General features: G+C 40.2%; 3 protein-coding genes across 9 annotated transcripts in view; 2 read left to right on the forward strand and 1 right to left on the reverse strand.

Moving 5' to 3' along the window:
• The window catches only part of LOC139150144 (small ribosomal subunit protein uS12m-like), a 629,842-nt gene that overhangs the window by 536,356 nt on the left and 68,360 nt on the right, over positions 1-25,126 (forward strand). The gene's annotated exons all lie outside the window — the stretch shown is intronic.
• On the forward strand, positions 461-20,933 carry LOC139150138 (uncharacterized). Of its 5 annotated transcripts, none has more exons than XM_070722320.1 (4): positions 461-816; positions 5,899-6,429; positions 17,221-17,554; positions 17,949-20,933. In XM_070722320.1, the coding sequence occupies exons 2-4, from the start codon at positions 6,038-6,040 to the stop codon at positions 19,644-19,646; spliced, it is 2,424 nt and encodes an 807-aa protein (XP_070578421.1). In that variant the 5' UTR covers positions 461-816; positions 5,899-6,037; the 3' UTR covers positions 19,647-20,933. The 5 variants fall into 5 exon arrangements, with proteins under 5 accessions (XP_070578421.1, XP_070578419.1, XP_070578420.1 ...); XM_070722318.1 differs by having other exon boundaries at positions 736-928; XM_070722319.1 differs by having other exon boundaries at positions 773-924.
• Positions 20,859-25,126, reverse strand: part of LOC139150137 (rho guanine nucleotide exchange factor 33-like) — a 34,738-nt gene continuing 30,470 nt past the window's right edge. For all 3 annotated transcript variants that reach the window (XM_070722314.1, XM_070722315.1, XM_070722316.1), the window contains one exon: positions 20,859-24,557. The gene's annotated coding sequence lies outside the window, so the exon portion shown is untranslated. The remainder of the gene's footprint in view (positions 24,558-25,126) is intronic.

Raw genomic sequence — 25,126 nt, forward strand, 5'->3', positions numbered from 1 at the left:
CTTGAATAGTTTCGAATATAGATCAGAGCCAATTACTTTCCACATCACTTGCCCCAGAAATGAGCCAGTACCAAGAGAGTTCAGCTACGCATCATTTCTCTTCACCGGGTCAAAATGTCATATTGATTGTTGAGGACCGTGACCAAACAAATAGCTTAATCCCATCTGTAAATATATACTTACAGGGAAAGTGTCGTCATACAGGTCTACCGGTCTTTGTATATCAGGACTATGAAATAATGAACAAGTATGACAAATTATCGATGCACCCTTGTCATTGAGAATCAGATTGGTGTGGCGTCGGTCATTTTCACGTGGTGCTAGCTTCAAACACGCTAGTATGATGGTGCAGGTGATCAGAATGACCTTACCAACAAATAATCCACTGACTCTAGTTGTCTATTATGCAGGTTTTGTTTACTTTTGATGTCTGTACAGGGCTCCTTTCAGTTGCACGGGCAGTTGTCCCTATTGTGGCGCTCGTTGTAAATGTGATTAGCGATCTTCTCACCAAAAATAGACAGCGAGAATAACACGAGTCATGCGTCCCTTTCACAATTCAAATTGAAGTCACGCCAGTGAATTATCTACTCGGTCTCACAGTGTGAATCGGATGGTCATACATGACAGAGCGGTGTATAGAGTGTTATCGTTTTAACCCCTTTGGTGACCTTTAGTGTCTGATGTGAGAAAGACTCTAGGGCTGCTCTTTTGATGGATGGCACTTCGCCGGTGTTGGCTGTAGTCGCAGCTATTGGTCACAGTCCTGATCACACAGCTACTGGTGGCCGCGTCGTTAGGAAAACAAGACAGACAGTGAGTATATCACAGCAGGATATGAACAAGAATTGCCAGTGGTGAGCCACTGTCCCGACAGAGGGACTGTGGTAGAAGGCATGAAGTGGGTCTCGCATGCTGATAGACGTAGGTAAATTTCAGTGGGAGATATTGAATTTTGTCTACACCTTCACCTTGCAATGGGCTCAATGTTGAGTGGAGGCCTTGGTGATCCCCGTAGTATGTACCATGGATACGTTTCTAGCTCCATGTATATGTGCATGTAATGATAAAAAAGGGCAAGATTTTCCCTTTAGTTCATTTGAATGTTTCAATGAGACATTTTTAAAAGATTGTCGTAGATCTATGGATATATGAGCGAGGAGGTGATAGAATGAAAGCTTTGCTCACCAAATGGGAAGCAACCTCGTTGGGTAAAAATAGATAGATCTTTTAGCTAACGAATCGTGTGGTAGGTAAGGGAAATACTGCGCATAAAGTATTTGCCTGACAGCAAAACAAACCCCCCAAGAATGACGCTCCTTGAAATCCCCAAGTAGTTTGTCAATAGTTTGTTCAAATGTAAATTCTTTTACTAAACATTTCACGTATTACCACCCAACATACATTGTTTTTATTGTCTTAAGTCAATTATTTTATTTTATACAGTGTTTTGTTGTAATCTTTGGTTACCTCTAATATACATATATATATATATATATATATATATATATATATATATATATTATATATGTAGTATGTATTATGTATGTATGTATGTATATAGATATATATATATATCTTTTCAATATGTTCCAAAGCACGATAGTCAAATATATACTGCAACCATTTAAAAGAAATCTCATAGGCGTTTCCATAGATCGTGTTTCGACCGGGTTGAGCATATTTGTTGAACTCTTACACTAGACTACTACGCTGTAAACGCCGTTTGATACCTATAAATTGTTTCGAACCACCGAAAAAGTGAAAATAGACGAGGAGAATCCAAAGTTGATGTACTTTCCTTTTTTGTCGTTTTGAGGTTTCTAGAGCAAGTAATTGTTTGAGATTCAAAGGGCATGTCGAATTGAACAGTGTCTTTATCGTCCATTAATTACCTTCTAGATTTATTTAATTTCTAAGTAGTCGGGGAAACAGTTTTCTTTTAAATTCGTCCGTCGAGTTTTGCCTCAACAAAAAAAATGAACTTATACAAACGGTCAACATAATTTCATACTCTGATATTGTGCCACTTTCCTCAAATCCCATGTTTTAGACATTGAAGGTGACTGCTGCCCATAAATTGCTTGCTTCGCCACAGAGTTTTTCTTCGGGTACCTATGAAACAGTTTCATTGGAATATATATAAAACTTGTCCTTTCCATGGTGTATGTAGCAGTGTCTCTAATTCATTTCGACATCCCGCAAAATCGATTCGTCGATTCGTATGATGTCACTATCATAGAGCTCAACTCCCTCTTAGAAGAATTGGATTGATCCGAATTTTGTCGCCAAAAAAAATCAAACGGCGCTATTTACGACGAGTACTTTAGTTCTCTCTTCACGGCACGACGACGACAAACGCCATGTGGTACCTTTGATCCCCAGCATGTCCCATTTGAAGCAGCCAGTAGAGCTGTGAAAGGGGCCATAGGTGTCATCAGTTATTGTCCATGTTGAACGACGAAAACAAGTCGAGATGTCGCGGTCGGGATGCCTACAGATGTAGAGATTGCTGAGGGACTGACTGATTAAATGACTAACAAGTAATTGATGGAAAGTTTAGTTTGACAGAATCTAAACAGATCATGAAAGACTCTATCTAACCATGTCAATCTAGGTCATCGATCAATGTAGTAACTAAGATACATTTGTACACAGACATTTCTTTATCTAGTTACATGAGTGTACACGTCCACGTTGATAAATCCATCCATCGCTTTGCTTGTCATGCATAGGACATCCGTGGCTGTTTTCGCGGACCTCTTTGTCCCAGTAAGGAGAGGTGTACTGGAAGCCTTGTAACCCGATGCAGAATGCAAACTCAGTTCTCTAGTTTTTATAATTACAACAACAACAACAACAACAACAACAACAACAACAACACCCTTCCCCACATTCTGTTGTTCTAATGTTTATGGAGACTTTCAAAACAGTTTTTTACATCAGTGTCGATTTGTTGATTCATGGGATCACGTGGATGATGATGATGATGATGATGATGGTGGTGGTGGTGGTGGTGGTGGTGATGTATAAATAAACAAAACAACAAAGGGCTAGCATACTGTGCGTACCATAGAGAAAAGGCGTCCTGGGGTTCTGTTTCTATAAAAATCAAACTGCTAACGCTCAGTAGATGACAATGACTATGTAAGACAGAATCACTTTGAGTAAATGTGCCCAAAGACTAGGGCACATTTTATTCTCTATCAATATTTTAAGCCTAGTCTGTCTGGCCGGCTATTTCTCTCTCGTAAAAATCGCTGATAAACGATCTCAGGTATATCATCGAGTTAGTCGGCCTGCTTCGGTTTGCTTTGATCTTGAAACTCGGAGCAGCCGTTTACGATTCGGCCGAATAATGGCCGCAGGACTATAGGGTCTTGTTTTATGGTGTCGGACTCTCCTCGAGAAGCGATGATGCCGATGTCCCTGCTCTCGAAGAAGAGCAATAAAATGCACGGGGTTGAAGAAATTGTGAATGCCGGATCCCATTTTATTAGACTGTTTCATTAGAAAATGGTAGTACTCTAGCCGGTCGCATGTAAACGGCTATAGTGTTTGCCCTCAAGGAATCCAAATAAAACGTCGATTCTTTGGAGCGACTGAAATATCACCCACACTCCAGAGTATAGTATTTTTATGAAGTTGTGGTTATTGGCTCTTATACGGCCTTCAAGTAACCGTAAAAGGGGAGTTGTGGCGTTTTTTATCGCCCAAGTCTTCTTTTTGAACATCAAATGAAATTACAATCATGATCGACTGCTGAAAGAGAGCATTAAGGGACAAAAATGAAGGAAAACGAGTATTTGGCAAAACATGTAGGACTTAGGCAATATGCATATACGTGTTAGCACTTGACTGTTCTGATATATTTTAGCATCTGACCAATTCGTGGTCTCGTGTCCATATATTATAACAGAAAACGAAGAAAGACGCCTTTTGTTTGTGGATTTTTTTTTATTTTAAGTGATTTTTTATTTCACTTACTTGACATATAAGCGGATTTCTTATGTCAGCCCCGCGGCTTCTCATTGTTGACGTCATGTTCCAAAGAAAACTATCTTTAAAGGGTCTCTGGGTCACACGTGAGTTATGTGGACGTAAGGTGCTCTACCCGAACTGTACTGAACATTTTCTAAGCCTCGGTGAAGCAATACAAAAAAACCGCGGTGTGTATGTATTCCTTGCGATCGATATTGCGAATAAAGAGCGTAAACAACTTCACAGTGAATGGTGTCGACAGCTGGACAGAATACCGCCCCTATGATTTATTAGATTTTGGCAACTGTGCCCACCGCACCGGAGCGGGCAAAGGTCCTCTTCTTCGGTTCCTGACTCCAAAAAAATGTCAGCGTTAGGCCTTGTCTCGGCATCTCTCTCCCAAATCTCGCCGTGTTTCTATCTCTAAATTCAAATCCGTGGACCCTGTGGGGATAAGGTCTGTCTCAAAGGAATTACTTCTAGTGCAGAGGGCTGTTGCGACTGGCTGTTCACAGAGATCCAAACAGGTAAGGCTCAGAGGTTCGATTCTCAGAGCAATTGCACGGGGCCATAGCGCCGATTGCTATCATCATGGAGGCCAGCTACGTGCCATAATTACGACGTAATATTGACGGCGACTCGCGCAGTCCCTTCCGTAATTCTGTACAAACGTCGCCATACTCGGGTATTTTAAACTAATTGCGGTGAATTTATACAGCGTTTCAAGCCCATCAGACGGATAAAATACACCAGTTGACGCTAAACACATATTTGTTTATGATAGCATGATAGGATAATAATGGACAGTGTCTATGGAGTGGCATCTGCTACGCTATAAAACTGCGTGTGACTCGATGCGTTACGCACTCCATGTAGCGTGACTTGTACCGGACAGATCGCCGCCACAGACACTGAATCCCCATGTCGAAGCCAAGATTTTAGATCAAGGATGCGTTCTATCGGAGTCGGCACTATTTTATATTTTATTCGCTATCGGAATGATCGAATTCCTAAGGGCGTTCTCTTTGCTTGGAGACATTCTCTATCGATTTTTAAACGCACAACAGGTTACATAGCCCAGCTCCGTGTCAAGAGAGGTCAAATCAAAGCCACAGTTCTCATGTATATTTATGGTTGATTAATCCTGGACTCGAGATCGGGGGCCAGCGTCTCTAATCGTGCCGATAAACGAAGCCGACTGAGCGGCTGCAAATATTTTGTTTAAAACTTCGGAATTTTCCTTCTGAAGTCTTTGCGGCCAGGTGCCGGTAACTTGGAGTCGTGCCACCTGTTGTTTCGTTCAGAATACGAACTACGCTGTTATGCTATAGCCGTTGCGTTTTCAGAAGCTCAATCATTATTTTAGTGAGACCTGCTAGTTTTAATTTATATCATAGCCTTCAAATTCACCCCCTAGAGTTAATTCGTATAAAATCAATCACTATTAACTCAATCAAAAGAAGCAGATACGCACAATCTCCCCAAACCTGAAAGAAGTTTCGATTTGTACAATCAGGGATAACTTTTGAATAAACTTTTAAAGCTGTTTGCGGCGCCTCCCCGTCTTTAAACATAGAGACAACTTATAGGCCTATATGCCCACCACCCACGCCTTTCTGAAGTTAATAAATATCAAAATATCACTGGGATTATTGACGTTGTTAATTGGCATGGCAATAAAATACACCACTGTGAATTGTTGTTTAACGAAATTAAATACATTTTTCATGTCTACACAGAGCTCTGCTGAATTTGCATTTTGCATATTTATTAAATTTTTCATACCATTCATGTCACATTTCATTAAGGCGGGAAAGTAAATGTGCATGGTGAGGTGAGCTGCGCAGATCGATCAAAGCGGACCTCTGCGACCTGGAAAGGTCATTAACATCTATTTTCCTTGTAATCTGTCCACAGCTATATTTGAACTGTCATTAACGAATGATGGCTGAGAAACCGTGTACCCGAACTTTGCATCCATCATCGAAGGTCCTGGCGAGATGTAACTTTTAGGATATGTGCGACGCGTTCTCTTGTGGCGCTGGACACCGTAAACATGCCCAACTGGGTCTTCACGTCGACGAGTTCCGCGCAGAACTGGACGTACAACGGCACATACGTTGATTTGACTCAGTTTACGTCCGTCACGGTGCTCTTCATCGTCCTCTACTCCGTTGTCATAGCGGCCGGTTTCCTCGGCAACCTCTTCCTCCTGCTCGCTGTCTGGCTGGTGAAGTCCTCTCGGGAGTTGCTCGGCGGCTACATGGTGAATTTGGCGGTTGTCGATATCCTGCTGTGCGCTATGGTGGTCCCGCTGACACTTGTTGAATACACCTCGCATGTCGATTCCTCCATCTACTCCCCGTTCCTTTGTTCTTTTGTCTCGTATGTCCGTCTTGTGTTGGTGTTTGTCAATCTCTGGACCCTAGCTGCATGGACAGTGGACAGGTGAGAGAATTAAGGCGGGAAATCTCGTTTTCCTTATGTTCCACACATTAAAGACCAAAACCTTCAAATCTAAAGAATGAAAAGCAATCACAGATCTCATAACCTCGTCTCACCATGGTGTAATGTTTCAACGAAAATTTCTCAACCATACCTACAACAAGACAGTCATTTCAAAACTTGCTACAACAAGCATAACATTGTAAAATTTGTGTTACTTTACCAAGTGAAGCCATCTCTCTCTAAAATGTTACCCACACCAGCGAGGTGAGCTATAAACACCTAACTCAAGGTCCCTCTAACGAGATGAACATTAAAATAGTGACCTTATAAAACTTTCAAGATACTAGGTGAACATCCCCCTTAAAATAACATTTCCATTCAAAATGACCTCCCATTTCACGCAAGCTCTTTGGCTTAACCCTAGACGGTGTTAACGACATTGTAAAAACACACTTTGACGTCACTGTACACAGGGATCGAGCAGTATCTAAAGTTTATATCAAATATGAGGCCATGGTGTCAGTCCTAATCTCGTTTGAACATATATAGTGCATTGATAAACATCTGATCATCGAAAAGTTGTTTTTCAACACACAACGATACGAAGTCAATTTACACGAACATGATGACAAAAATTACCCATGATACTCTCACTCTCTGTTGGGTCTGCGCTCTTGCATTTCGAAGTTGCGGTTACAAACAGACATACATGAACGATACGTAATAAGACAGATCAAATGATACGTAACATTACCGAACTTATTCTTAGTTGTGTAGATGACCCGACACAGGGGTATTTTGAAATTTCACGAATCGTGAGACTCTACACAGGTTAACATTGGGACCGTTGTCATTCCCGTCAGTCTACTGAATAAGTTTTGTTTTTATCCTGAAGAACCATGCGTGGATTTACATGGATTCGATATTAATGTTCGAATGACGCAATCGTAGGTTTATTTGAGAGTTGGATATTATGTATATTCCCGCCGGTGTGGTGTAATACAGTCTTACATGTCGAATTTTGTCAGACAAGTTTGTACTACTAAAAAATATCCTTTGGTAACGCGACCATGTTGTTTTGTATACGTGACGAACGCCAGGGGATTTGTTTTGTCGTTGTCTGAGAAACAAACAATGACAACAACAGTGAGACATACTAGGCTCGCCATAAAAATCGATACTGTCAACACGCATAGAGTAAATGATCAGCAAAGAGTAAACCCCGTACTTTTGAATTGTTTTCAGTCCAAAATGACTCCGTATTTAGGTGACACTTATCAAGACGGTTATCTTAAAGCCAATCAGCAAAGTCTACAGGAACCCGTGTCTAGTTCATCGATGCAATAATAATTCACTGCATATGAAGTATTTATCGGCTTGTCGGTCGACGACAAGGACACTCCACAGCTGATTAGACGTTCCACAGTGGTATCAGAGAATTCGTTGACTATTAATATAACAGCATATTTCGACGAAGACAAAAGCAGATTTCATACTTTTTTCCACAAACACCGTTTTCCATATTGTTTCCCGTAGTATATCCATATTCACTTCAATACGGTAACGTACATTTCACACGAGTTATCAATGACTGTTGACCTTTGAATGTGGTGGCATTTAAGAATTTGAAAAATGATTCAAATTCCAGCTCTAAATCTGAATAGTCCTTGGTCGTTTATCTGCCAAAGTCGTTTTTTGTTCGCATTGTTGTTTATGTATACAAATAAAATGCAGTTCAGGGTTAACAATTCGTGTTTGTTAAGAACTAAGCTGTATTTCTGAAATGTTAAATATTAAACTGTCGTTATTGACGCCCTAACCCTGTTCAGAATACCATCAACTCCCAATAAAACCCAAACAACGATGAACCTCGCCCCTTTTCCTGGTTCATCGCGGCAGAGAGGGAATATTATTGTCATGGCAACATGGTTACACAGACTGGTGCATATGGTGGCTGCCAGCGCTATGTATTGATTGTCAAATAAAACCGATAGGGCACATTTAGACGGCCTCTACTTCATGCAGTACGTGTTTGAATTTTGTTGTTTTCCGTCTTTTATTTATGTGACTTCTGTCGCGGTGACAAAAAGAGGTTGGTATCTAGTGGCAAAAAATGTGTCACTTGGCATGAAGGAAGTGCTTGGCGGAACCGCTTTACATCGTGTCACTGAAACTGGTAGAATATTTAACCATGAAAAGAAAATAGTGCGAGATTATACAAGTCATGTTGATGACGACTGCATTGTATACAAGACGTCCGGCTAATATGATTAAATGATATTAATTAATACACGTAGGTGTAGTTATATTAGAATTTCAAAACATTGTTTCATCAGCGTAAATTTGAGAAAATGTACGAGAGTAGTATCAGGTTATTTTATATATCCAACATTGAATTGTAACAGCCAAAATGTCGACGGTAGAAAGAAAAAATAAAATTTGCTAATCTTGAAATGTGGAGAACGTCTTTTCATCATGCTTCTGTAAATGCAGTAGTACTGTGGGTTTCTTTGAGGAGTGCATAATTTCTCTCAGTGTTGAGGTGATTCTTTGTTTACAATATTTTAGTTTCCTCTTTGGAGATTATAGGATTAAACAGTCGTGGGGACTGGATTGGACTGGCTCCAGAACATTGGAATGTCACAGCGAACGCTATTGGATTTTTGGAGGTCAGGGATAAAGATACTTAGGCTGAGTGTGTCTGCATTGAAAAGTTCCATTTGGTGCGTGTAGTAGAGTCAGGGTTAACGTATTGACCGGTTGTCATGAAACTAATCAGGCAGACTATCTGTTCAGTAACCGTGGAATTTTAACAAAGACGGAAATTGACGCTGCTCCCAAGATCTCAGTACATTAAGTGCAAGTAGGATTACACGCCATAGGGTTGATGTAGACTTGGCGACAATGTGATCACGCTATGAGATCATCCCGATTTCAAAGGTGATGGTCTTCATTACGTCGTGTGTGTCTCATTTCCAATATTACCCGCTAGAGAAAGCAACTCTTAATCACGGTCCACACCGCCATTCATAAGTGTTTTCATTAATCATGGTACATAGTTTTTTTGCCGACTCATTATCTTTTGTTGTTATCTAAATAACAATGATATTGTTGACAAAATAGTTTCCCATCATGGAGTGGGCAATACACTGATTATTATACCACATAATCGATGGCTTTATCGATATTGTTTATGCGCATATCGAAGATTGGCCCAACAGTGGAAGATTGGACGCCAAAATCAAGGCGGAAGACATTTGCTCGCCAAATAGCTATTTCTGGAGAAGGGTGTTATAATTGATTGCTTTTAATACCAATAAATATCTTCTAATTCATGCCAATATCAGCAATGGCGACACTTGTATTGTCAATATCATATCGATCGTTACGTTTTTAGGGGCAGGGGTTATCGGGAGGTCATAGGCTGATAATCTTGATTGTGACTAATTTACAGACGCCGTGCAAAAGGCGAAATCTCATAGTGTCAGAAACTTCGCTGGACCCCGAAACAATCACTGACCTCATCAACTATAAACCTCTCAAGTAGTAAGGGGCTGTAGGGAAGAAATTCCAGCCTGAAATGTGGCCCGTTCTTAAAAAAAATCAGACAAGCAAATAGACAAAGAAAATTATGTCATATATCAATAAAATGTGAAACGACAAGGTGGAAATTAGAGAATTCATTATTAAGGTGAAATTACGAGTTATAGTGCGAAACCATATATCTTTGTGTGTGTATTTGCGTGTAATCATTGGTGTTTGACCTATTTACTAGGACATTTTTTCTTAATTTCTCAAGAGATGGACCGTTCCCCCTGCTATACTCATTTACAAGTAGCATTCATTGAAAAATGCTGTCAAGCGCTATCTCCGTACATGTCCATTAAATTAGGGCACCGGGGAATTTTCAGCTACTTTGAAGAATGAAATTCGTTCCGTTTGGGTCGATTTCTTCACATGTCTATCTATTTCAATTCAACTGGTCACTGGATTAAAAAAATGTATGCCATAGGGATAGTGCTAGCTATGTAGCAGAATTCAGGAATATGTATTATATGCGCCACCATAGTCCGATTGCTGGAAGATCACGAACGGAATTAAAGGGCGCGTGTCGTCGTTTGCGCATGCTCTTAAGTTTCTGGTAACAAACACTTTTTCACCCACATACCATTAGCATATCCTTCACAGAGTCGGTGTAACGCAACGCAACAGCAAGTTCTGACCTCAATGATATTAAGATACCCTGCTGACTTTTGATGAAAATAATATCGGATTGTTCTTTCAATCCGACACGTCAATATTTTCAACTCTATGACCGTGGTCGGATCAAACGAAGAACTGACTCATTTTCATTGCTAACGATACGAAACGTGTTTCAAAATATTCTACGTAAAAGGACATATATCGTTATCAGTGCCTCAGTATGGTTGCTTGGGACTCACATATTGCGCCTGCTCAGGTGATCAATCTAGTGTTTTTAACTCAACGTGAAAGAACTGTGTCGGGAATATTGGCAATGACGTCCTATATGATTAGAATGTCTCCTCTATCTAAACCTTTGGGAATTTGAATTGAATTTCCACTGGGGGAATTCGAATATCACACAAATATTTTCCGGAAATATGGCACCTTCCCTGGGCAAAAATGACTTGATGAGAATGTGAACACTGGCGGTACACACCATCTTCTGTGATGATATTTTGGTTCTTCTAGAGACATCTCCGGAGTTGATTCCAACACTTTTTACTGTTGAATCGGGGTTACACTTTTTAACCAGGAATTTGCTGAACCCCCATTGCTTTCAATAGCTCAGGTTGCTGAAATAAGGTTGCAAAGATTGACGCCCCTTCACTACTAAATGTTTTTATTCTCTGGCCAGTGTATGTACAGTTACCAGTAATTTGCCAGCATGTTGAGGATTTTTTAGTTCCATTCTAATATGTTGTAGGTAACTGTGTGTATAGGTATGAACGTCAGTGGTGACGATATGGGCAACTGTGTGCTTTTAAGGTGTGTTACTGCCTGTTCCAATAATATCTACATTCCCTGGTCTGTTGTTGACAATGATTTATTCGGCAAAAACCTCTAAAGACCTGCCGCCAATACAAAACCTCTCTACGTGTTTTGATACGGATCCGTGTTGACACAAACAACATTTGGACTTTGTATTTTTATCGTGCCCTAGCCTCCACAGAATGGCATTGCTCAATCGCGACTAATCGCTGCCGTAAATCAGGCGTCTAACGGAGTGTTCTAAATCGTCCATTTATAAGTAATTTTGCTCCTTATACACCGACGGAGCCTCTTTTACGACGAGAAATTACCTGTATCCCCTTCGTGACCACGTCCACCTTTGTCGTCGAGGAGATAATCACATGAGCTTTAGCCCTCCTTCGTTTTCCAAGGCTCTTGGATTACAAATTGATGGCTTCATTTCGCCGAGCTGTTTTCAAGTTATATATTATATATGGAAATTTGGATGACAAACGCACACCTAGGTCTCACCTGCGCAGTTGTGTAGGCACCATGTTGTCGAGACATTCTTTGCATTCTCTGAAATGACCTGACGGCCATCAGTACTGACCTAACTTTTTTATCCAATTCCATTCAATAGTGTGTTCTCAGCTACTGTCATCTCAAATTAATGAGTGTATGCGTGCAAGCCGATGGTACCACCAGCCTTTCGTATCATCGTCGTCGTACCTTGTCACTGTTTTTAATCACCAGCAACTACATCAACGTTGGTGACATCACCAGCAATATTATCAAACACTTCAGATATTACTGACGTTTTGTGAAGTTGCTCAAAAATATAGACAAGTATCAGGAAACGATGTCAAAAAGTTTCTACTCTTTGAGACTTACTATAAATGTAAAGAAACGCTCTGTCAAGTGTTGATGGATATTTGAACTTTCATGTCGGTCGCTTTGAGCCGTGTAGAACCCAGCATCCAAGTCAAAGGAATGCGGTTCACCTCTGAGTAATTCTATCTCCCTTTCAAGTGCCCGATTTGCGTACTCTTTTCATGTCCAAAGAAGAATACAAGTGGTCTGGAAACCACTCCACCAGTATAAAAAAGTTTACCCGGTAAAATGTCGCTCTGCTTTGGGTTTAATTGAACACGCATTACAACAATCACGTGGAGGTATACTAGTTTCCTAGAAAAGTAATCGATAAAGAATTCTGATGATATTTTCCAAAACCGAAATAACATTGTGTCAGTAATTTTTATGGTGATGCAGGTAACGTGACGACAGCAACCACTTCGTCGCACTAAAGAACTTTGACTCACATTGACATGCGCGGTTTAAATACAGCATACTATTTCGGCGAGAGGGAGTTGAAAGGTTAACAATCTTAGGATGCTGAAGAGAGTCACGATAACGTCAATACGTTCAAACCCGCACGCCACTTGCCAGTTAATGACCTGTCGGGGAGACAGCGACTGTGTGCCCCAGCAATAGTGGACAACATCTGCCAACGCCTGACCATAACCAATCACTCCAAATGAAAGAGGCGCTGTCAATGTGTACCCGTCGTGTCGTTATTTATGCATTTTCTATGAGTTTGGCGAGTGATTTGTTACGTCTGTTACTGACAATGCGTCGGTTTGTAACGTGATTTGTCAAAGCGACTTCTACGAAGCAATTACCTCTGTTTATACAAGAAAATAACTTACGGTGGTTTTTCTCGTTAATTTGATTTCACCAGCGTCTGTTTGGCTTTTGATTTCGGCGTTTAACACATCCTCGCAGAATTCTAAAGAAGAAACGTACACATAGTCATGATGACGCGATCAATTGCGATGCAGGGTCCGTGGTAATGCTCTCCCATCATCGACGATGAACAGAACCGTGAAATGTACATGGAACGCAGTTGTCTACGGTAGAATGCGCTTCGGCGGCAGATTATGGCACCTTCAAATTCTTTACTGTACTTTGCTGTCCGTGGCGTGTGTAGATATCATTCTGAAAAAAGTACAGTGACACCATCTTGTTTTGAGAAAACCGAACATTTAACTTCTCCGATAGACTTGACATCCGATATCATGATCACCGCTACTTTAAATTTCAAATATCGGTAACTTAAGACACCTGTTTCTTCTGATATCGTAAATTGTTCACAGTGACGCTTGACTTTTTGATTCATGATTATGAAAATGAAAAGTTTTGGGTGTCATCCAGGAAAGTTTGAGCAGAAGTTTGAAACATTTTGTGTCAGGATGCCTATTACCTTAGAGAGACAATGGTGATAATTTTTTGCAGCTGTCTTCTTTATTTTCATTTTGGGGAACAAGTATATATTCTAACAATTTTCCAGAACTACGTGTAAACGATGCATTAGCCTTGCAAACACGATATTCTATGCACATACATGCAATGTTATTGACATGAATTCCTCTGCTTACTAACATTAGACCCCACGTACAGGACTGTGTTTGACAAGCTGTATACTCGATATGTTGATATGGTTTGGGGAGTACCGGTAGTTCATGAATCTGCAGTTAATGAACAGAACAAAAGAAATTGGGAAAATATTCACATATTACGGCTGATGGAGCTTTAACGCATGTGTAGATTAGAAATCAACCCATTAGTATTGTATATATTCTGTTTGTTGCACATCAAAACTGATGTATACGCCAGAACAACCATCCTCGAGCTATTAATGCAGGCAGAATCGGCGACGTGGAGACTATTGCTCGTGTTTTAATAATGTTCAACAATGTAGGCGTGAAAGACATGTCCACCTTGATTTTAATTTCGTATGATACGTCTTCCGTAGCCAGGCTCAGCTGCGTTTGTCACTGGTGACCTTCATTTTACATCCATCAAAATCTAACCATGTACGTCATATTGGTGAGGGTTGTCGACGCACATTACATAGAATACCGCATGACGAAAATTTAACTGACGGCATGAACTGAAATGAACTATATGATGATAAAAGATGAAGAAAGGTTTTTCAAAATTAATTACATGTAATAAATTAATCTTGGTACACGAAAATGAGAGATACCGTGGTCTTCTACACACACCAAAACAAATATGAGATCCTATATCGTTGAAGTGGACTGTCACTTTGTAAACCTGTGTAGCTGTATGTAATCTATGAACTACAGTTGTTGACAAGATGCAAGAGAGCATTTTCGTCGTGCGTTTTTATGCAGATTTCTTAGATTCACATGCAGGCAGTGCACGTACTTGCTGGCACGCGTACGTTGCATGATTTACAGTTGGTTTGTTCGGATATTTAAGACCAAGCAGAGACTGACAAATACAGCTCAGTTCTCCTGCACTTCGATCAACCACTGGCTTACCTGAATGGTATATAACATCCAATTTCACAATCACCCATCTCAGAATAGTCCGTTGTCTGTGAGTTTAGGTCATACAGGACGCTAACGGGAGATAGTACATTTTTATTGTTGTACAGTCAAAGTTTTGACTCATCGGCTTTCAACATGGTAAAAGCGATAGCTAGTTAATCACAAATATGCTGTACGCTCTTAGGATGTATCTGCTCACAACAATATCTTACATTGCTGCTGTGTCACGGTGCTTGTATGATGGCATACAAGATTTTTTCAAAGCCGATGCACCATTATTTCATGTCTTTACACGTGTCAGAAAATCCTAGTATCTGAAGGGAAGAATTGTGGCGAGTTGACCTTAATTGGCCTCCTTGAATAGAAAGCGTCATTAATCTAAATGTAATTAAACTCGAAGAATTGCTATGTCGATAAATTAAAAGTGAACGGTTTTACAGATCAGGGAGACACATTGTATTTGTCCTGAACATCACTGATTAATCAAAACAGTGCAATTCCTCGCAGGATGGGAAAATTTGAATCACGAGGTTCTCTGGTTTCCAGGCTTTGGGGAGTTCATGGTACTGACGTTGACATATGGCATTTGGATTTAGCAATAGTAAAGCCACCAATGTTATTTTTACAGCTTGATTCCATAATATATGTCCCTTGTATTAGTCATATACGCCATTGTATTGTCGCATTAATTCCTACATACTAACCCTTACGTTTATATTGACTGAGTTACAAAAAAAACCCTGCGTCTTGTAATAAACATGACGGGCGAAGATAGATGTAAATTTCTATATGTGTAGTAGGTCGGGAGTTCAACAGGTGCATTTCGTTCTCGTCTTGCCATTTGGAGACTAACTTAGAACGCTTTCACCTAATTCTCTTACCAAAGGCGCCTGACACCTCCCTTCCTCCCAATCTCTCCCTCCCCTGACTCTCTTCTTCCCATTTATCTCATGAGGGCTCTGATGTAAATTACAATGTTTTATTTATTGTAATCAGATTACCCTCTTGAAATAAAGTATAATAATAATAATACATATAAACATATATACGATAAAGAGAGAGACATATGTAGGGAGAGAGAGAGAGAGAGAGAGAGAGAGAGAGAGAGAGAGAGAGAGGAGAGAGAGAGAGAGAGAGAGAGAGAGAGAGAAGGGGGAGATTGATGATTTCACATTGATTGTAATGCTGGTTCTATTTCACAAAACATGCAGGGTGTGTTTGTTTGACCATCCAAATCAAATATAGAGACAACTAAACTGACTTATCAAAAGAAAATCTGTGAAAAAATGTTGTCCACATTTTTACATCTTTCCCTTTGTTTGAAATTCAATGCAAGGGACGAGATTGCTTCCATCCTAACCCAAGCTCATCCCTTTAAAATGTAAACGTTGAAAGACTTTTTTATTCCCCACGGCGGTGCGTCAATCATTACATTTTTATTGAACTGTTGAAGTAGTTTATGCTTTGCTCAGTGACCCCGCATGACCCCTAACTCTCCAAGGTATTCCTCGGAAGCCTCTAGAGTGTTGGACGACACAACACCTTACTGGCGGCTGTTTTGAGTGCTAATCATGGGTTTGAGAAAAACAACTACAAAGGATTATTCAAGGCAAATAGAGATCTGGGCTACAGTGTCCATGGTTAAAAAACAATTCGTTTGTTTTTTCTTTTGTTTACAATTGCTTTGCGTTTTTCTCGCAAGGTCTTTGATGGTGAGGTTTTGAATATTGAAGAATTTGAATGTTTGAAGTTATGTACTGTACGTAGCTATACGAAGTTCGAACTAAGGTCGTGCTATGTGTTTTCTGGACCATTTTATAACCTTGTGGATTCATTTTAAAGGAACAAATTTCGCCCGTCTCGGAGAAGATCGACCGATGTAACTTTCTCTAAAAAATGTGTTCAAGTTTATTCATACACAAGACATTGGCGGGTCAAAACAAATCAAAAGATGGTCTGATCTGCTGTTAAACGAATCGTAGAAAATTTAGTAAACGATAAAAAGATATTCGAAACAGACAATCGGGAAAATAAAACCCTTTTTGTCTTGAGTGTATCTTGTGTTTCCTCTAGCTCTGCATGTTTCATGGAAGTCAAACGTCGGAGCACGTAGTGATTTATGTTGAGATGTAGTCAGTGTAAAATATTTACATTGCTCGTAAATAAAGATTGATGCTATGTTGACACGGCGGAAAATAAGCACCCCAGTGAATTACAGATCGTGGCAGTTTATAGGCAAATGTGAGTGCAAGAACTTGAATATCACAAGACTGCCGTCGGGCTATCGCGATCAGCACTATAGAACTTGCTCCATGCACATTGACGGCGCGATCTTGAGCTTCCCGTAGATCGACTTTATACTGGGACAGCAATTCAAAAGTCACCTACAACCAAGCGCTAATGTGTAGCCATCAACCAAACCATGAATTTCCACTCATAAGTTTTACATACTGTCTTGCAGATGGTGGCTAATGAAGTTCGGCAAGCCTATACGAAGTCGCTGGACCGTGGTCACCATAATGGCCATATGGCTCATCACCAGTCTCCTGATGCTCATCAATCTGTTACAGCCGTACACCATGGCCAGACTGCACCTTGAAAGCGACTACGGAACTATAGAGAGACAGCTATGCCGACAGAACACTTCGTCGACTTTCAGACAAGTTTGGACTACCATCCTATTCGTATCGCTGACAGCTACCTTGATATTTACGTTCACCGTGGCCGTTTTATCATTGAAGTCCGGTAAATTCGGATCTGCTTCGCTCACCACCGGTTACAGAGAATTCAAACAGGTAAAGGGTATTTTATTGCTTGCCTTGTATCATGGGATGTGTGAATTGCAATGAAGATGCATCAGTGTCCCTACTCCGCTATAGTCCACTTCACGTACTAATTGCTGACCCAATGACGTTCTACACCTGTGCGGGCGAGAAAATACGACTCGCCTGGGGACGGTGCTGTCCTCAAGCCATATTTCTTTCCATGTTAGTTTCTAAGAAGCTTAACGGGCTTCAGTACAGAGGGAAATGCGCAATTAGGACGAGAGGGTCATCAGTTTGGCGGAGAACTTTTCCAATGCAAACGGCAATAAAGTTTAAAGAGATCTCTTGGGAGATACATGAAAGGCCTAGACGTGTTAAGCTATTAATCGAACTTTTGTCTCTGTTTCTTTGACTGTTTTCCTAGATGCGAAGGATGACGAAGATAGCGACGACCGCTGTTGTTTTATTCGCGTTGGCATGGTTACCACTTGCGCTCTACGTTATCACAGTGTCGTATGACGAAAGTGTCATTTACAATGGGAATGCCGTATTTACTTTGTTGACCCTCTTCTTGGTCGGTTTCTGCAATTCATTCATAAACCCGTGTGTCTACGCCATCGCCTGCGACGATTTCCGTTCAGTCTACAAGAAAACCGCCAGAGCTGTGCTGTGCCGCGGGGAGACCGCGAGAAACAAAAACTATTTCCCCGAAGTTAGGCGAAGTTTCAACAAGGAACGGAGGAATTCTCACTTGAAAGAGGGGGCGAATCAAACTGAACTACAAAGTGTGGGAGTCAAGGAAACACGTTCAACTATGGCAGGGACAACGTCATACCCTCCCGATTTGTGCCTCCATGCTAATGGGAACATAAATCATGGTCTGAACCTAGACGAAGTGACCATGTCGGACAACTTTGATAGTTACATAGACAGGCCCTTTGCGGCTAGCACCGCCTACTACCCCTATCAAAGTGAATACAATCCGGCAGACGAGCGAAGGTACCATAGTCAGTACTTCACGCCCTTGAGACCGTACGATACGCCTTACGACCACCGTGAAGATCGGAAGAGATACAGTTTGCCGGCCAGGACAGACTACAAGGGGTCGTTACCAAGACGGGTATCCATGGAGGATAAGGAAGTGGCTGCTATCATGAGCCAGGAGATCCAACGTATGAAACGTAACGAAAGAACTCGACAGGTTGGTTTACCGGCCGAATATCAGTCGAACATATTGGCCACAATTCGGCCGTTGGGGGAGACACCACGGGATAATCCTAATTTCCGTCGCCTTAACCGTCCCGAAACGCAAGTAAGGGATTCTCACATATCGCATGCGAAATCGTCATACAGGATCGATCCTCTTCCCTACAGAAGCAACGGAGCTTTCACATCTGGTTCAGGATCTTCTAGCAGAACTTCTTCACTGAACTCTAGAGGGCGTTACTATAATCAACAGGTGTCCTCATCTCTACCACCACGCTCAGACAGGCGGCCTCATCGAAAGTCAAGAGAGCACGAAAAGAGGTATGATTCGAGCGATTCACCACCTGAGATCGTCGGCAGACGGTATCAACGTGAACACAGGCGAGACCCTTACGATGGAAACCGCGTACGTGGTCGAGCCGAAATGAGAACTTCTGATTTTAATGTTCAGAGAGCTCAGAAGCGAGTGCTCAGACTCGTAAACGCTTCTGGTAGCAATCGCGGGTTGGACAATCACATGATGCCACGTTACTATGGACACGGGAGGGGGATGGAGAGCACAACCGATGACGACGACAACCGATCATCTTCCGAATCGTCGAACTGCTCTTGCTCCTCGCCCTGCAGTGAGTGCGGTGACGAAAGTCCCATCTTCAGCGACGACGACTACACCACGCCAAAGAGGTACTGCCTGTCGGACTCCGACTTCGAATTCCACACAACAGAGTACGACACGGAGCAGACGTGCAGCGAGAACGAATTTGAAAACACACCGTCGACTCGTTATCAGTACTATAAGAACTCCCATCGATATCCTTTGGAAACTGTCCAAGAAGAACCTCACTATCTATTCGTCATGAAACCACGCTCTGCCCCGAAGGCATTTGTGCAGTTGACAGAACCTGTCAATGTTTAATGTATGCATGTTTGTGATCCTTTATGAATGAGGTGATGATATTACCAAGTTTGTAAGCAAAATAAACGACTGAAGCAGACCTTACTAGACTTTGCCGAATATTTCACTGATGACTATATAGGCTGAACTGTTTTCAATTTTGAGTATGAGCTGTAAAAACAACTCTTCGAGCTATTTTAGCTGTCGTTTCTATTTATCACAGGGATGTTGATTCAGATGTTAAACAGAACCTCTCTCTCTTCAAACGAAAACTGAAGGTCTCGCGTCCTCCACACTTGTCCCTTCTCTCTGGAAGGCGAGCTATCTGAAAACTTGGGGCAATTCTCTGAACTTTGTCCGTTTGGAGCAGAGAGAGAAAATTTTCAAATTTTACTGCGTCATCGTCATGTACTGCCCTCCCTTCCTTCCTATGGTATTCGAAGTTGTCACCACGCTCTGCAGTGAATACAATGACTTTGTTGATTGTCGAGTAACCATACTAAGGAACACAAAATCCCGTACCGGTAATTACATCGAAAACGTGCGTATGTTGGGCCAAGAAGTGACAAAATTTGAAGAACCTTTGATCTTTCTTTACTGCAAATCTGTCAGCAGACATACACAGATCGAGACGCATTGTACCGTACCTAGCTCACAAAATACATACAACATGATTGCCATATATTGAAAGTAACAGATATTTTGCTATTGCTCTGTTTTGAAGGAAATATCTGCGACTACAGAAAGAGTAACCCGGTTTCTTTCTTTTGACAGACATCAGTCATTCCCACGTCACACTTATCCGATTTACTGGTATCCCTCAGTCTCCTCTCCACAGAAATTAACCTGTCTGGCCCTTAGGGGCTATTGATCTGGGGTTTTTTAGACATTAATAACAGAACGCATGCTTTACCCAACACACTTACATATTCCTCCTAGATGAAGAGCTAAACAAAGGCTATCCTCAGCTGCTGATTTATATAGCAAGCATATCGATTACATGTTGACGTACCCTGTACAATTCCTCCACACCAGGCTATTGAAAATGGCATAAGTTCGCTGTTGAAAATTAACTTCCCTGTATTGGAACTTCTTAGCTATGAGCAACCTAAACAATATATACTCCTTTACATTTAATAAATTGTAAATTAATTAAAAATAAATGGATTTACATGTACATTGCGTATTTGGCACCAATGAACTATTTTGTACAAGAGATTGGTCTAGGGACTATTTATATGTAAATGATCTGTTTTTTATTTGCCAGTGATGAGTCATAAAATACAATAAACTTACAACATATATATACATCATATGGTCTGTGATTTTCCATCTGAACAGTAAAATGAAGATAAAATCTGAAAAATGTGAATCAATGAAAGAAAAATCTATACGGTACCAGATTGGTAAGAGGTATAAAACTTTTATACGTCAGGTAAAAGCGCCCTCTAGAGGCACAACATGATTTGAGTTGATAATAAGAAGAATTTCTACACGTTGAATTTGGCCGACAAAAATATTTAAAACACAAGCCTGAAAATCGTTCAATCCAGCTGGAAATAAACTCAGTTCAAAGCTTTTAAGAAATTATCCTTTCTTATAAAACAGTGACAGACCAAAATGATAGAAAGTGGTCCCATAGTTAAACCTGTAACAGTCTGTCTCTCCGTCCTGTACATAGCATAAAGTGTGTGATTTTTGGCAGGAGTTATGGCAGTGTTTTGCAACATGATTCAAATATGAGTGCTTCGGATCGAAATAAAGGTACATGTTACTACATAATACTACTATAAACATATCACTTACACCTTACATATCCCAAGTGATAAGAATGAACAGTGACGTACATGTAGTTCAGACGTCATATTCACAAACAACTGTGATGATACAAATGATGAAGACGATGACTTGAATGAAAAAAAATACATGAATTTCACTCTTCAGACTGATTTTGCTGATTACATTTTCAAAGGAGGAACTGACAAGTGTACAGAACAAAACTGTTTGGGACGATACTCGCATGAAAATGTTAATTTCAAACTTTGGGTTTTGGTCAACTACGGCCAATGAAGTCATGTGACAGGGCCATATGACTTAAACAACTAGTCTTCGTACCATACCAACGATGATAACTCCATAAGTATTATTGAAAGAATGATGAAAAATGACTGGTTCAAAACAAAGACCGCACATTGTGTACATAAAATACAGTACATAATTTTTCAAAAGTACATGAATGAAAAGTGCAAGAAAAGTTTGCTGCACTTGGCAGTATTTGAGTACTAAAACCAAACCTTTGTCGCTTTGGTCAGAAAAAAATTGGAATAACCCCTTGGCCCCCACTCAGAGGAAACTGATTCCTGATTTCATATTGTACAATCAAACAAACATAGAGTAGTAGGGAAATTGCCCAGAAACCAAATTTCCAACCATAAAACTCTAGATTTGGTCGTAAGTTTCACAATGAATGCATGCATTGATGAAGTTATCCTGGGGCTGTATTACGTACATTTCATCCAATGCATATTTCAAAAAAAAAGCTTAAACATAAATATAGGCTTTTATATGGCATAATACAGGGTAAGTTTTACAGCTTTTGGTCCTGTCCTCTTGGCAGTGTTTTCATCCAACATTTCAAGTACTAGCATAGCAATACTCAGTGCCCCACACGTCAGCTGAATTGACAAGTATCTTGAAATTACAGTTGTTTCAATCCTTACAGGGCAAAGCATGACACAGCATTGAAATTAACAACTCAAGCATTTGGAACTTTTCTTTTTAACATTGAAGGGATAATGAGAAAACTATTTTCCTTTATTTTCGCTGATAGACAGAGATAAAACTTCACTGAAAACCAAGTGGATACACATCACAGTATTGCAGCATTTGTCAAACCACCGACTTTCAGTGATCTTTGAGATAAGACTCACCTTTTGACATTTGGGGAATCACTTCTGAAAGTCAATATAAATACATGTATTTATAAATTTGACCCTTTCAACCCTTCACAGGTGATGGCCACTCCATTGTTTGATGACTGGCTTCTGTATCTCAGTGTAAGGCATGACTTTTAAGAAGAAATTATCAAAATCATAATAAGTAATGTTCACTTATATAAAACTTTTAAGTACATTGTTTGACAAGTTGATGTTCAAATGTTATATGTACTAAAAATGATTTTGTGTAGCCAGTCAAATGCTCTTTTCATTTGAATTCCACACAATACATGACCAAAGCTGAGTGCTAATGGGCATAATTTTGCACCTTTCCGTTGGCAGAGATAATCTTGATTATCACGAGTTCAGATCCCCTAGAGTCACACTTTCTCTGACGCTGAGACCTCATAACAAAGATTATTGAGTGATGTACTGTATTTCCTGTCTGGGGGGCCTTGATTGCAGGACTCTGGAGAGTTGATTGGCAACTGACTCAGACTTCATAAACTAGTATAGTTCTCTTCTTGACATCTGCAGAAAAACTGGAATGCTCTGAGTGAAGGGCAGTGATAGTGCTATGTGATTGTGATGCAGCTGTGTTAAAGATTGTACTAAGATGGCAAGTTTTGCAATTCTTCTAAACATACAAAATGTTGTAATTTTTGTGGGGGACCAGGCAATAAAATGGCAATTTATGAGTAGCACTCAGTTACTGAAACATCAGAGGGCAAATCTTTGTGCTAACATCTATTTTTTGAACTTGGTATGTAAGTACACTGGTTCATACTGACATAAGACTTCAAGTCAGGCTGATTGCACAGATGATTCTGTACAAATACTGATTTCAAATCCTTCCATGATAGGAACAGAAGGTAAAAGAAATTTTTTTATCAAAAAAATAAACATGGATATTGCAAGAGTGATAATCTTCAATTTTTGAACCTTAAACAAGGAGGTTCCTGTTTAAAATCACTACTTCATCGCAGTGGTTTGTCAATTTCTAAGCATGCAGCTGTAGCTAATGACACCTGCTTTCTTTCAATCAGCCAACACTGAAAGTACTTTGTAAGATATTAAGTAAGTGATCAATAGAGACCATGGCCTCCATCCTACTTCTACCTACATTGTACAGTTACATTGTTAAAACCTATGATTTCAGTAAAATCTAGAACTCCCCTTTCTAAGTTCTTTTTACAAAAATTAGTAATCAATAGTAATATTGACACATGGATGCAACCTATGTAGCTGGCATGTTCTATCTCCACAGACTTGCTAGAATGTTGTGTCTTCATAGACTTCCAAGGACTTCTCAGAACAGAGTAATTCTGACCTTTGAACTCTATGTATCCATATTGGATTGGATGATGCATTTCTGTGCTTATATAACGACACCCAGTGGGTAGGAAAGTCATAATGTTGACAACAGTGAATGTAAATGTATATTATTGAAGTAGTCTTATCACCTATTTAGCTTTAGGTGTTAACATCAAGAGCTGTCCAGGCTAATATACTATTTGGCTTCTTTCTTAAATTCTCATCATGTCAGGGTACACAGACCATCGTATTGCATTTTTTATCAAAACTTTTAGCCCTTTGTAACATTGAATCTTAGAATTGCAACAGCAACAAATATAAAGATCTGCTTGTGTGCATCTGCCAAAGGTTTTACAGACAAAGGAGTTCATTAAAGCAACAGCACCAAGCTTGTAAGTGACTAGAATGATAACGTTTCCCTCTTCTACATCATACATCTCTGAGTTGTTAGCTTTGTAGGTTGCCGGTTCACACAGCACTACATGGATCACCGTTTTCATCTCCTGTTCATACAGCACTACATGGATCACCGTTTTCGTCTTGGTACGTCATCGGTACTGGAGACTGCAGAGAATGTCTGTGCATGGCTATGGCATCACTGTCTCCACCATTGGGATACTGGTTACTTGAATTATGCACAGCTGGTGAGTTTCCAAAATCCAATACTTTGCTGGATTGCCCTCTGAGAATAGACAGTGAAAACACTGATCAGCAAATTGGTGAATTATTTTCAATAATAGTTGATGTGAATGTGTTTAAGTTTTAAAGGACCAGTAGCTGTAACTTCCTATTATTTTGTCACTATTCTTTCTTTTGTATTGTTATTATGAGTTCTTGTTATACTCTCAGAAGCATTTGAAACGCATGCTATTTAGTTTGCCGACACTGCATATATATCGGTAAAATGCACTGTTATTGTTTACATTTGAATTCTAGTCCAGACCAAAATTCACTCGTCAACAATAACAATGCAGTCTGTACATATACAGGCTGAGTTGACAAGCTGAGTACTGTGTATCTCAACATGCTTTGGGAGTAGAGCAAGAAACTGTAGTCAAGATTGAAAACAAAATATTGAAAGAAATCATCCAAAGTGACAGCAACTGTCCTTGTTAAAGTGAGAAGTGTGGCACAGCAAACGGCTGAAAATAATATGAAAGCAAATTCTACATTAGCACTGCAAACCCAGGCAGTGGGAAGTGAGCAAAAAAAACACAAAAGTAAAAGAGATAGATTTGTGATAAAATTTTA

This window comes from Ptychodera flava, chromosome 14 (assembly GCF_041260155.1).
Source record: "Ptychodera flava strain L36383 chromosome 14, AS_Pfla_20210202, whole genome shotgun sequence".
In the NCBI taxonomy this organism is placed as follows: Eukaryota; Metazoa; Hemichordata; class Enteropneusta; family Ptychoderidae; genus Ptychodera; species Ptychodera flava.